The sequence below is a fragment of the Aspergillus japonicus genome (assembly GCF_003184785.1).
Source record: "Aspergillus japonicus CBS 114.51 unplaced genomic scaffold BO86scaffold_28, whole genome shotgun sequence".
Taxonomy (NCBI): domain Eukaryota; kingdom Fungi; phylum Ascomycota; class Eurotiomycetes; order Eurotiales; family Aspergillaceae; genus Aspergillus; species Aspergillus japonicus.
This window is the reverse complement of record NW_020291665.1, coordinates 207,510-221,133: the sequence shown is the minus strand read 5'-3', so window position 1 is coordinate 221,133 and position 13,624 is coordinate 207,510. Positions and strand designations below refer to the sequence as shown.

Sequence of the window (13,624 nt, the reverse complement as noted above, 5' to 3'; positions counted from 1 at the left end):
ACTTCACGGTTCACGGTTTGAGTCCAAATCTAGCCAAGCCCTGCATCGCATCGCATTACATCGCATCATGTCATCATCGCTCATGGACCAGACGCAGGCGCTCATGGGAAAACACAATGCACACGATTATATATGCTATGCTCAACAAGCACAAAAACACGATCGCTTCCGCTGATTTCTATACAAATGAACACGCGGAAAATTGAAAACACCCAGTCTATGGGTAATATTGATGCATTATCCGGTTTCTTATCCCAATGCCGAAAAGAAGCAGAACGGGTGGGAAGGAAAAGTCAATCGTTCTTCCAGATTGTGTACCCCACCATCTCAAGGAGATACCGTTCCCGATTGATCATGACCTGCTGGGCTTCGGTCCGTAGGAAGAGTTGGCACATTTCCAGCATGCGGGGTCGATCTTCCACGTCGCTCAGATGGCGGAGGTCGGTCAGGGTGACCGTGATCTCCGAGAAGGATGGGTTGGTGGCTAAACGGAAGACGCGGTGACGGAAGTCCTTGGGGACGGCGGGGTTGGTGGCGAGCCAGTCGCAGAGGCAGTCGAAAAGGTGGTTGTTGACGATGAACAGCAGGAGGGAGTCGAGGGAGGTCCAGTCTACGTCTTCCAGGACGAGGGTGGAGGGGAGGATGGGCACCAGGGCGGTTTGGAGGCTGATTACGGAGGTGAGGGCGTCGAGGAGCAGGCGATCTTCTTCTTTTTCCGCGTCTTCGGGGTGGATGTTGGGGTCTTGTTCGGTTTTGTGGTGGTGGGCGACTGGGATTGTTGGCTTGGGGTAGCCCAGTTGCGGACTGCTGCTGTTGCTGTTGCTGCTGCTGGCTGGGCTATAGGGAGACTCGGGAACTAAGATGCCCCGGTGGAGGGGGGAGTCGGGTGCCACGATGGGACGGTCGTAGCCGAGCTGACCGCGCCAGAAGCGGTTGCAGGCAACCTCCAACAGCATGCATGGAATGAGGACAACGTAGCCCTCCCAGAGACGGGAGGTCATCATGGAGGCGCCGCCGGCGATGAGGCCGGTCCACCCGGACGCGACGGCGTGCCACTTGAAGCATTGGAAGCGACGCTGGAGTCGGTCGCGGAACGGGGCGAGCATGGCTCCCGCCCGGGAGCACGCGCGGTCGTAGCTGTGAAAGCGCCAGGCCAGATAGGCCGACCAGATGGCATTGATGATGCCGTAGATGGCCGCGAAGGAGTTGCCGACGAACCCCGAGAGCAGGTTGCTGATGAAGTATACGTGTCGGTCGGAGCCCCAGATGGCCATGATGGTGCCCGTGCCGACCAGAAGACCGCCGATCCCCAAAAATACGTCCATGACGATGCGATCGACCAGTTCGGTGCCCAGTTCGCGGTGGCTGACCCCCAGACGGCGGTCGATGAAACGGAGTGTGGTGGCATCCGGTGCGGGGCATTCGAGGTGCTGGGCCTGCAGGGATTTGAGGTATCTGCGCTCTCGTTGAAGAATCCGGACGTTCTGCCAGCTGAGCACACTATCGCGGACGGCAAATCCGCTGATCAACAGTGCTAGAGGACCTCCGATCGCCATGAAGATAATGGCGTATAGCGGGACGGGGACATCGTTCCACACATTAGCGGCAAAGTCACCCGCGTTGGCGAACTCCAGGAACCCCACGCTCGCCAGTAGACTGTTGCGGTACCACAAGGGATTTATAACGTGAAGTTTTCGTCGCTGCCGCAATAAAGTAACCGATGCTGGAGGTAGAGAGCCCGTCTCATGCTCTTCGTGATGCAGGACCTTATCGGAGACGAGGGGGGGGAGGGTGTCCTGCGAGGGGCGCATCGGGGGCAGCGAAACCTGAGGAGACGAAGCCCCTCCAACCGGCGGTGGAGGAACAGCCCTGGAGAGAGAGGGAGAGAGAAAAGAGGGAAGGGAAATGAGAGAGAGAGGACGCCAGGGATGACATATAGGGGAGGGGAGAGGAGGGGGGGGAATCAGGGAGATGTGGGCGGTCGGAGACTGAAGCTGCTGGATGAGAAAGAGGAGAGAAAGAAGGATGAAGACGAGAGAGAAAGTTGGAACTTGGCACTGGGCAGAGAAGCTGGACAGTGGAACTGGAACTGGAACTGGAAAGAGAGACGCGCAACAAACCAGCGGGCAAGAATGGAGTCCGGAATGTCGGTCGGCCAGCGGATTGGCTGGTCGCCTGGGAGTATCCGCACTTGGCATGCCTTATAGGGCTGACGCTTGTTCAACCCACGAGCAGCAGAAACTCAATGCTGTTTACCTTTCCTCGAAATTCAATTCATACTCTCTGGATCAGATAATCCAGCTCAATGGCCATTGCCACCCGAGAAATATCGCAGGGGTCCAAGGAGTGGTGGTTCGAACTCAGGTCCGATGGAGAGGGGTAAAAGTCAAGTTGGACAGGGGAGACCCGTGCAGATTGCAGCCTGCCACTCACTTCAAAGGTGGTCATGCACAGTAAGGTAGTAGGTACTCCCCCTAACATACCTTACTTTCTCTACCCTACAAAGTCAAGACTCATTCGACCGAAAACAAAGAGGAAATTCATCATTTACAACGAGTGGTTTAAGAAATACAGCACAACGACCCTACGCTCCCTTGGCCACCTTGGTCGGCCCAGTTCTCGACCCGTCCATAGTGGTGTTTAATGCCTTGATCATGCGGACACCAGCATCAGCGGCCTCCTGAGGTGCCCAGGACCAGAATTGGCGCCCATGGTGCAGACCATCATGTCCCGGCTGCAAAAGCCCCTCCTTACTGGTGCTCACATCGGTACCAGTGGTATACACACTGACCTTGTCCTCAAAACGGACCCGCGGCTTGCCCCGCGGGGAAACGTTGCCTGATGTGGCCTCGAGGTAGCGCTTGCGCATGCCGTACCGCTTGGCCTCCGCCCGTTTGAGGGTTACCGAGCTAATCCTTTCCATGCCGGTCTGAACCACAAACCGGACGCCAAGATACGCCCACTCAGCCAGAAGCAGAGTCAGCAGGAAGGAGGAGAACTGCACCCCCTCCATGCTATTACGATAAAGATAGACGACTGCGGCCGTGGAAAGAGTTCCTAGCCAGGCAAGCACTTCCAGTCCCTGCAGAGACGGTCCGATCGAATCCGCCCGAATCGGCGGGGGTCGCTGGCACTCTAGACTGAGCTTGAAGAAGTCGCCTCGCAGCTCTAGCCAGTTGTTGGCCAAGAACCCGAGCGGCACTAAGGGCCAGGCCACTCCAAAAAGGGCCAGATATCCAAATTGTACACACATCTCCAAAGTATCGTCATGGACGTTGTATTCGTCCGCTTCCACCTCATCGCGCACACGCGCAAGAAATGCTGCCTCTTCGGGTGCATCGACAAGTAACAAATCAGTCCGCTGGGAATGGCGACGAGGCATGCGAGCGGCATCGCGACCGTCGCGATAGGTGCGCCACTTGTGCATTAGCGTCTGCTTGACGTAGGGGAGCACAATCTCCTCGCCAAAGTTGAGTAGTTGGGCGGTCGCAGACAAGTAGATCACTTCCTGCTGAAGACGGGCCGGGTCAATGTGAATCTCCTTGGCCAGATTGGCAGACATGAGGCCATAAGTGCGGAAGACGTCCAGATAAGGGACCAGCTTCGTGCCAAAGGGCACGTACACAAATGCAGTCAGCAAGGTCGGCAGGAAGGCGGTGATGAAGTGCATGACAAATGTCTTGGAAGTCTGGGCGACATCGTACTGGTCCTGCGTGCGGTAATTTTCGTAGTCGGTCAACTGCTTGGCGAACTCGGTGAGCGTATTGGTGATCCACGGCAGCGAGAGGGAGAACAAGATGGTTGGAAGAAACTCCAGGTAGCCCTTAAAGGGACCGGTATATATCTCGGACACCAATACCTCAGAAGCGAATGACAAGATGATCAAAGAGCCCAAGGCTAGAGCAGCTACGGTCGCAAAGGGAATAAGCAGCAGCTGCCTAAGGAACTGCTTTTGCGTCGAAAACACCTTCGTTGTCTCCCCTGTAACGGGGTTTTGGACTTCCTTATCCCACACCCATTCCGGTCGGTTGACCTTGAGGATTCCAACATCACGAACATTCCACCGCAGGCTCAAATCTATCTCGCGAGTCTTCCAGTACTCGACGAAGATAATACACCAGAGGCAGTTGACGAGAGCGCAAGTGATGGAATAGGGGCCGAGATAGAACCAGCAGAACACGCCCCAAACGGCGGGGAAGACGAGAAAAGTGGAATAGCAGTGGATGAAGGCAAAATAGAAGGCGACCTAGATTGCTCATTGCATATGATCAGTTTCTATCATGCGAGAGCGTGGGGGCGGTTTAAGTCCAAGGAGGGGTGGAAAACAGGGAGTGCTTACCTTTTCACCGAACAGCGCGCGGATAGCGTCGAGATCTTCGGCAGTAATATTGACCGTCTTGCTCCATTTGCGCAAGAGTTCGGCATTCGCGGCGCGGTCTTGGAGAGGGATGGCTGCCTGGATATTCTTCCACTGGCCTATTTTGGGGGTGATTCCCGCCCCTCCCAAGTGTTTCTGCCAAGTCACCGCATGATAGACCGACCGGAGGGCTTCCGCGGCAGTCTCAGACTCAACCACTGTGTGATCGTCGCCTGCAGGGAACTCATGGATAATGCCGTGTAACCAGTCCTTGACTCTGTGTGAATGTTAGAATTAGGGACGCGAGGGTGGATGATCCGAAGTCCCGTACCGAGATTTGTAGACCATGTTCCCCAAGAGATCCGGGGGAATGCGAATGAAGACCAGCAGGGAGGGTCCGTAACCATGGCGAACCTGGACCTGCAGATGCGCTTCCTCCAAGTCGTGGATTAAAGTTCGAAATTCGGAGATGGCCTGCGAGATTTCTGCGCCGAGGAGGTGGCTGTGAGCTAACGTGTTGTCAATCATGGGTTTGGTTGAGGTACCCTCCTTACCGAGATCTTCGAATGAATAGTGGATGACCCAATCGACGCCGAAATTATCCAGCTCGGCATGGTCGACGGGCTCATGGCCAGCAAAGAGGCCCATCTCGAGTTGATCGGAGGGGGTTGAAGGCCGTAACGGAGGAGAATGGATGAAAGGAAGATAAGAGATCAAAGGAAGGGATGATGATATCGAGATTCGAAAGGATATCGATGGTGGGCGGGGGAGTCAAAGTAGCGAGTGGGATAGCCTCATCTCCGCGCGGCGGTGGGGGAGGCTCACGGATGCATCCACACTCTGTGTGTTTGGAGAAAGAAAGGAGGGGGTAACCGAACGAAAAGGCGAGTTAAAATTGGAAATGGGGAAGCGAAGGGATTGGGGAAGGGGGAGGAGGTGTGTAAGGAGAAAAGAACTAAAGAGATTAAGAAAGAATATGAATTAGGGTGGTGGGTAGTCTTGGGATATTTAGCACTAAACCACGACGGTGGATTAATAAGAGATTTGAACAGGACAGAGTTGAAAGATGATGAGGAGTGAGAGTGACTTGATGATAAAAATAATAATAATACGTAGTTACTAGTTAGTGCCAACTGCCAAGGTCAGCCAGTACTACCTAGTAGCCTCAGCCCTACAAGGCAATGTGGCCATTGAATGGTTCCGCCCCTGCCACTTTCCTCAGCGCTACGGATACACAGGGCTGCACTCTATGGCACTCGAGGTGTGTGTCCGAAATAGCCAGCCAAGGTTTCATTCCTTATCTAGTCAATTGACCCACTAAGATAATTCTGCATAGATTTTGTCTTCGCTTCACGCTTCGACTTTATCTGAAATCGACGCATTGCGACCGTAAGGAATGAGTGGCTCAGTTGTTCTGGAAGGAATTCCTGCTGCCTGTGCCAAACCGCCGTGATCCGGTACTGTAGTCCTACCGGGTAACTTTACCTCCTTGCGTCATCCCGAAACAGATTTTATAGAACCACTAGACCAAAGGTGGACAAGAAAGTGTGGCGCTACATGGGGCAACAGCTGTTGCAGCAAATGAAAATGTCATGTGGTGCCAATAATGCAGCCACCTTGCAGGCACCCATTATTACGATACAGAGTGATTACCGTTGCGGCAGTCCCAACTTCAAATTTGTTTAGTACCGACTTGTCAATCATCCCATCTCTGGAAACTTCCTTCCACTCCGACCGGGGTCCGCGGATCAGTCACTCATCCCAACCTAAACCTCTGGGTGGTTCAACAGGCATATTCATTTCCAATCGTTATCGAACCCTGCAACTGCAAACCATCCAGCAAGCTTTTTCTTCCTACGCCGGATGGGCCTCCCGGGCAACCTTGAGACCTTGAGTTGATGTCTATAAATGCTTAACTATCACCGTCTTCGTTGGATCGACACCACACCATCAACCCGCGATCGCATCACTTCTGCTTCACTCTTCCCACCAGACACTTGGCTACCTCAACCATCAGCGATTTAATTCTCCTCCTCATTGCCGATCTCCTCTACATCCTTGCTCGCCACTATCGCTAGACCACTACCTTGTGGAACAATAATTAGCGCTTATCATCTCTTGACCCAAGTCCTCCGTATCCATGCTTGCCGCCACTCTCGACCTAATGGCTCGTCGATTCTTTCCGGGCCAGAATGCTGCCTTCGGGCTGAGTGTCTTCCTTTTTACATTCATGTTTTTGCCTACCTTGGTCGTCTTGCTCGCCGTCATTGTCTTCTTTCTTTTCTACTTTCCACGGTTTCGGAAGCCGATCCACGATTAAGGGACATTGCTTGTGGCTATACACTTAGCCCATCCCGCCCATGGGATTGACATGCGATACGAAGTCCCGAGATAATGATAATGGCTACTCAGACGCTGTTACTCGAGAGTGCTACCTCATCATAGGGGAGTCGACCAATTGCGACCGTTAACATTGAGGCGGGCGCGACGACCAGATGAACTTCACCAATGGATGCCAACAGTCGACGTTATTCGAGTCCTGGCTCGGTCAGGAACGGATCAAGTTCACTTCCATCGCCTATTAATTATGCTGCACCAAGCTATGTGCAAATTCTCTGTGGGCATAACGGGCTTTACAAGATCGATCACTCGTTTGGATATGCAGACAGTTACCGTCGAATGCAAGCGGACCCGTGTCTACCAAGTATGCTACTTCCACAGGAGCTCACCTCGGAGATACTTCATTTTGAGTTGTGTGCTGTGGTCAAAGACAACTTGACGATTGCGACACCATATGCGGGTTTTTTTCAGGGGCGCCTCCATAACTTATAATGCCACACACCAAGCTATCAGGTCAAGCATAGTGAGCCGCGGAATGTGCAATGCCATACATTGGCACATGCACGAGCGGCATACCGCTCATATCCATCCGCTGTGAAGATTTATCTTCAGCTAATGAATGATATGAAGTCAAACAAGAAAGACAGACATCAGATGTTAATTCCCATGGATAAATGACCGACAGGCTAGTCACTATGAATGAAAGAGGGTAACACAACTTGCAGAGTGTATGCGATATGAATTTCTTTTACTGCATCCAAAGCCTCAAAACGTGCTCGACGAATTCATCTTCATAGAAATAAATTGTCTGATAAACCAGTAGCGGAGAGGTTCTGGTAGATTCTCCTTGTTCTGCTCATGCGCCACCACTTCGACGTAGACCACGTCCCAGCTTCCATGTCGTATCCTCCAGACACTGCACCTGTTTTTTTTACTTTTGTATTTCCATTCAAGCTGCCTAGAATGACTACCTAGTACCCTACCTCCAAGTAGCACAAGCTAGCTGCATGAGCAGAGCCAAGGAACAAGAACGTTGTGAGTCCGGCGATTTCATACTACCACTGTTTCTTTTGCCGAATTTCCAAGAGGTTGAGGTACATACTGTACTTAGTATTCCGCTCAAAAGAACACGATGGCCCGCTCCAACACCTCCCGCCGCTTTCATCCTCCACCTCCAACCATCTGCAATACCCTGTACACCAGTCTGCCTCATCTCAGCCTCCTCTCCTCTCCTATACGTCTCGCTTTTAACACTGGCCACTGTGCAGATTTGACTCCAGCCATCATGGCATTGACCAACCACAAAACCACAAGTGCGTCGACCATGTTTCTGTCTGTCAACTTTCGGTTTAATCAACTCCAGCATCGAAAGACTTACAAAGACCTACCGACTCCTATCTTGTATAACTCGATGGAAGCAGGACACAGCAATTCCTGATCCTCTCGTCACAGTGTCTCCAAAGAACGGACGACTAAGAGTTTTCTTGCGAAATGCTCACGGGTGCAGTACATGTGATCGACTCATGAAACCACGCAAATGTCATAATGTAGCGGTCTGTATGTGAATAGCCTCTTCCCTTGGGAGCCATCGAAACAAGGAGGTAGTCATTGCGCTCTCTCCGAGCACCGACGCCGCAGTGAGAGACGTATGCCACATGAGGTGTGTTTCCAACGAATCTCGTCCCACCTCATAAGCTGATTCGATCTTCTATGAGAAGTCGCTACTTTATACACAGATACGCGCTATTTCGCAGCAAAATTTGCCGTTCAAGTGATATCTGAAACTCTGCCAATGGACCGGGGTCGGGAGGTGAGGACCGGGAGCCTTGCAAAACATTTCATTCTGTATTGGATAATTCCAAGGGAGAGATTTGACTTGAAACCAAATTGGCCCCAACTAGAACCAGCTTTGGTGTTCTAAGAATGATAAGAGAGTTCCTTATCATCATGGATGACGCTCCCGCAAGGATATGGGATACGGTCTTTGAACGACGAAACAATGCTTCAGAACTAACCTTGGAACAACGACGGCACAGAACTTACACTGTGAAGGAACAATCACCAACTCAAACTACACCAAGCAGATCGCGATCGGATCGCCGAAACCTTATCTGGAAAAGCCGCGATGAGAATCGATCTGATCATGCCCTCAGGATGACTTAATGATCAACAGCGCATGAATTCTCCGCGACCGAGCATTGACGTCATTGACTCACCTCGTAGATATACACTTCGTCAAGACCAATGCATTTCTTGATGAGCGATCTTCATCTTATGCCCTTCCCAGTATTTAGTACAGGCCTTCAACATGGCCCAGAATGATAACAGGAAGAAGAGAGTTGCGGTCATCGGCGCCGGGGCCGCAGGTATGGTAAGTATCTCCGCATCCCTGCAGTCACCACCACCACCACAATCCCGAGTCACCCACGCTAACACTCAAGTGAAACCAAAAAGTCCTGCGCCTCCACCCTAGCCAACCACCCCGACAAATTCGACATCACCCTCATCGACAGCGCCCCGCAGACCGGGGGCCAAGCGACCACGATCCCCCTCGACGCGGCAAAGCACGGCGGCGCGACCTGGCTGAACGACGGGGTGCAAGGCGGCTCCCCGATCTTCCGCCACACCTTCCACTTCTTCGAGAAGTACGGCTACGAGCCGCACCCCGTGCAGCTGCAGGTCTCCTTCGGCAAAGGGCGAGACAGCTTCTTCACCAACGTGTTCCCCAGCCCGCTGGTGGACACGTACTCGGCCGAGATCAGCAAGCTGGGCCGCGTGCTGCGCTGGATCAAGCGGCTGATGCCGATCCTGGGCCTGATGCCCATCAAGACGATGCTGCGGCTGTTCCGCTTCAGCACGGACTTCGGGCTCAAGATGGTGCTGCCGCTGATCGCGCTGTTCCTGGGGACGGGCAACCAGACCCCCAACGTGGCGTGCGTGCTGCTGGAGCGGCTGTTCGACGATCCGCAGATGCGCCTGTGGGAGTACGACGAGGACATGCTGATGCAGAACCGGCCGCAGATGTACACCTTCCCGAACCTGGGGGAGTTCTACCGCGACTGGAAGGGGGACCTGGCGGCGAGAGGGGTGCGGGTGCTGCTGGAGACGGAGGCCGATATTCTCGACAGGAAGAACAACCGCGTGAAGCTGCGCCTCCGGTCGGTGAAGGACGGCCAGCAGGAGCGCCCCAACGAGGCCGGCAAGGGGACGGTGGAGGACTTCGACGAGCTCATCCTGTGCTGTCCCGCCGACGAGGCGCTGTCGATGCTGGGCCCGCACGCGACCTGGCGCGAGAGGTACGTGCTGAACGGCGTCAAGTTCTTCAACGACCTGACCATCACGCACACCGACGCCGAGTATTTCAATAGCCTGTTCGAGACCCGCTACAAGGAGGAGCTCTGCGGCAAGGCCAGCTCCGAGACGCGGCAGGAGCAGATCGCCTTCGCGCAGCAGATGCCGCCGCGCTGCCGCACGGACGGCTGGGAGGGCTTCGCCCCCATGTACTTCACCCACTCCTTCGACTCGGACCCGGACAAGATCGAGATGGGCTTCGACTGCACCCACTACCAGCATCAGTTCCGGGAGGCGATCGGCGAGGACGCCCTGCCGCCCGAGCCCGAGCGCCACGTCTATCAGACCATCTTCCTGAATGAGGACCACAAACACCTGTGGACCTGGGAGGGGATCGACAAGGACAAGATCATCGGTGAGAAATGGTGGCATCAATTTGGCCACCGCTGGCAGCATTACCTGCGCGTCGTGCCGGGGATGATGTTCATCAACGGGAAGAATAATACGTTGTACGCGGGGGCGTGGACCATGGTGGTATGTTTTTTCTCCATGATGGACTTGGTTATTATGCAGAAGCTGACACTTTCACTAGAATATGCACGAGATCGCATGCATCTCTGGAATGGCAGCGGCCTACCGGTTAGGTGCAGTGTACGAGCCGTTCGACGACTTCGCCGAGGATGTCTTCTCCAAGTACCTCCTTGTCAGTCACGGCGTGAGATACAAGCGGAGGACATGAACAAGGGCCATGGAAGAAGGCATCGTTACATTTCATTCATAGTCAACATTAATTTAATTCTCATCCAGTGATGAGGCTTTTCACAGAACGTATCGGAAATCCTCCATCTCCAAATCCGTCCGGCTGGACAGCCCCAGCGCCAACTCCTCCGCCTCCGTCATCTGGACCGGGGGCCCGTACGCGCGATCGCGTCGCTGATTCTCAAAGACGTAATACACCAGCAGGCAGATGAGGAAGAAGGCCCCAAAGGCCAGCCCCGAGATGGCGGCTTTCATGCCGGTCTATTTGATGAGTTAGCATTTCTCACCACAAAAGAAAAAAAAGAAAAAGAGAAAAGAAAGAAAACCCGAGAACAGGATTGTTCATGAGAAAAGGTGTAGTGGGCGTAAACGTACCGGATAATGAGGCTCCTCCGATGAGAGGAAGAACTGCGGCCCGACGATGTTGCCGACACAGTAGGCGATGAACAGCAGCGCGCTCGTGGTGCTCCGCTTCGTGAACCCGGCGACGTTGGAGCTGATGATGCTCAGCGAGAGCGGGATGTTGACGGCGAAGACGGCGCCCAGGGACAGGCCCACGAGGCGGCCCACCTGGTTCGATTCGTCGAGGCGCCAGACGAGGATCATGCCGACCAGCGAGGTGACCGTGTTCAGGATCATCATCAGGATCCGCGTGTTGGGGACGAAGGTGGCCACGGTGGCGGTCAGGCACAGGAAGACAATCTGTGCGGCACCCAGCGGCATCTGCATCAGGAGGGAGCGGATCTGGGAGAAGCCAAAGCCGTTGATGATGATCGAGGAGAACTGTCGTGCGGTGCTGGTGTTAGCTTGCAGGAGGTTCTTTTTGGATAGGGCTGGAAGAAAGACGAGAGGGGAGGGATGCACATACACTGGTGACACCGCCGTTGCAGAGGTTGACGCAAAAGGTATACAGCACCAGGAACCAGGTCTGCGGATCGCGGATCGCTAGCCATGCTTGGTGCCATTGGAAGGAGCCCTCATCAGCGACACCGGTTTTGTTCGTGAGGGTCCGGTGCACAGCGATGATGCGTTGCGGCTTGGTGAGGAAGATGGCTTTCTTGGGGGAGTCAGGCAGCAGAACGATGAGGAAGAAGGAGATGAAGGCGGTGATGGCGCCGAGGACGAGGAAGAGGAGCTGCCAGCTGGCGATGGAGTGGACTTTGATGTTGCCGATGCCGTAGGCGACGACGCCGCCGATGACCGTGGCAATGCAATTGCCCAGGAACCAGGCAGATTGCCTAGTATCGATGATATATCAGTCTCTAGAACATCGTGCTATATGACTTTGGGTTGTTCATACCGAGCGGGCTGTTCATCACGCCGGTAGAACATGCCTGTGATGAGCGAGAAGCCTGGTGCAATGGCTGCTTCGCCTACACCAAGGAAGAACCGAGCGGCCATCAACCCTCCGAAGTTCTTCACGGCCGCATGGCACATCAGGACACCACCCCAGAGGAGTCTAGCGAGTTGTCAGAAAAGCGTTGTGAAGTAGATCGGAGGAAGGAGTGCGACGGACACTGAGACGCTGATGTACTTGGCAATCGGTAAGCGTACGATGAGGTAGGAACTGGGCCAACTCCAGGCGAAGTATCCGAAATAGAAGACGGCGGACGTCCACGTATATTCCGTGCCTTCGAGATGCTGTACGGATTAGTACGGGTCACTCACAGCAAAAGGGCGGACATACCAGGTCTTGTCGAAGGTTGAAAAGCGTGGCCTGGCTTAAAGCAAGCTTGTCCATATACTGCATCATGTAACAGACACCCATCAGCGGTATAAGCCTGATTCTTGTTAATGAATGTGCTATTTCGAGTGCCATAGCAACAACCTACACAAGATCCAGCTTGCGCAGAACCTGTCGCTCCTGCTGCGGCGTAGCCTCGAACTCCAACATTTGTCCTAGGTCGACATCGCGAGGCAGCATTTTGTCTTCCTTCAATTTCACCCCTTCCAACCCCAGGGTTTCTTCCTGAGGTTGGCTTGTAGGCTTTTTCTCCATGGCGTCACAGTCTGTGGGAAGTGAAATGGGGATGGCCACAAGAACCACGGCATGCTGACAGGGGGCGTCTCTCGCCCAGACTTATATACTCCGCATGCCATCGTGATACTTACGCCGCCACCATAAAGTTAATCTGCGCTAGATAGAGAAATCTCTTCCGCAGTAGATGTCAGCTACGTCCTCGTAAAGTCACCCCTTTGGCACGGGATCAACATTGCTGCTGTTCAGATAGCATCATCTATAGCTCAGACCCCTCTCTCCAGCTGGCCTCTTGTGGGCTCGATCGTCAGTCGCTTTCAGATCCAGTCAGGGAACGACGGGGAAAACTCGTGGGTCGAGCAGGCACACCCCCAAGGCCCGGCGCCGAATTCGGCTGCGTTCTGGGACAGCCATTAGGGCTCGGTCGGCAGTTGGACCAATTGCCGGGAGTGGCTCGGCAAGTGTACCAATCCGCGGGTAATCCTGGAGCAACGAGTCTCCACTCAATAGATTACTCGGTGCCATTTAGCGCGAAAGGAACTGCATTTCCTTTCCAACCTGCTTCCACCGCCCCCTCCACAGTCCACACTGTCCACCGTCCCCGATCTCATGCGGAGAAATGAAGGACAGGGCGCGTGGCACACCAACCTTCTGGTTCGCAAACCTGTCTATCATCCCCGCCCGGGCTCCACTCGGCTACTGTTATCTGCCGAGGCCACCTGATAGACTCGATTGGGTAGGCATACGCCATGCGGCTTATCCTGCATATCTAGACCCTGGTCATGATATTGATAGCGCAATCATTTGTCAATCGCTCAAGACTATCTCTTTGATCAAGAACAAACCCCGATAGCGGGAAACCTTGAGTTTCCCGAAAATGCGGGGTGGAAGCGAGACAG

At 54.0% G+C, this 13,624-nt stretch overlaps 4 protein-coding genes across 4 annotated transcripts; 1 reads left to right on the top strand and 3 right to left on the bottom strand.

Annotated features, from left to right (window-relative positions):
* Window positions 1-131: 131 nt before the first annotated feature.
* BO86DRAFT_431371 (uncharacterized protein) lies at window positions 132-1,811 on the bottom strand (the record flags this gene model as incomplete). The annotated part of the gene is made up of 2 exons (XM_025675763.1): window positions 132-782; window positions 894-1,811. The coding sequence occupies 2 exons, from the start codon at window positions 1,809-1,811 to the stop codon at window positions 294-296; spliced, it is 1,407 nt and encodes a 468-aa protein (XP_025527122.1). The 3' UTR covers window positions 132-293.
* A 705-nt stretch (window positions 1,812-2,516) lies between these two features.
* Window positions 2,517-5,417, bottom strand: BO86DRAFT_389698 (anoctamin family protein). Its single transcript, XM_025672204.1, has 4 exons — window positions 4,912-5,417; window positions 4,689-4,842; window positions 4,340-4,634; window positions 2,517-4,246 (listed from the first exon to the last, which is right to left on the bottom strand). The coding sequence occupies exons 1-4, from the start codon at window positions 5,003-5,005 to the stop codon at window positions 2,585-2,587; spliced, it is 2,205 nt and encodes a 734-aa protein (XP_025527121.1). The 5' UTR covers window positions 5,006-5,417; the 3' UTR covers window positions 2,517-2,584.
* A 3,588-nt stretch (window positions 5,418-9,005) lies between these two features.
* On the top strand, window positions 9,006-10,727 carry BO86DRAFT_314299 (putative flavin-containing amine oxidasedehydrogenase; the record flags this gene model as incomplete). The annotated part of the gene is made up of 3 exons (XM_025668040.1): window positions 9,006-9,068; window positions 9,152-10,522; window positions 10,581-10,727. The coding sequence occupies 3 exons, from the start codon at window positions 9,006-9,008 to the stop codon at window positions 10,725-10,727; spliced, it is 1,581 nt and encodes a 526-aa protein (XP_025527120.1).
* An 80-nt stretch (window positions 10,728-10,807) lies between these two features.
* Window positions 10,808-12,746, bottom strand: BO86DRAFT_419472 (pantothenate transporter; the record flags this gene model as incomplete). The annotated part of the gene is made up of 7 exons (XM_025675123.1): window positions 10,808-11,008; window positions 11,123-11,553; window positions 11,594-11,985; window positions 12,048-12,206; window positions 12,264-12,388; window positions 12,435-12,528; window positions 12,580-12,746. 7 exons carry the CDS (start codon window positions 12,744-12,746, stop codon window positions 10,808-10,810), a joined length of 1,569 nt encoding a protein of 522 aa, XP_025527119.1.
* Window positions 12,747-13,624: the final 878 nt, after the last annotated feature.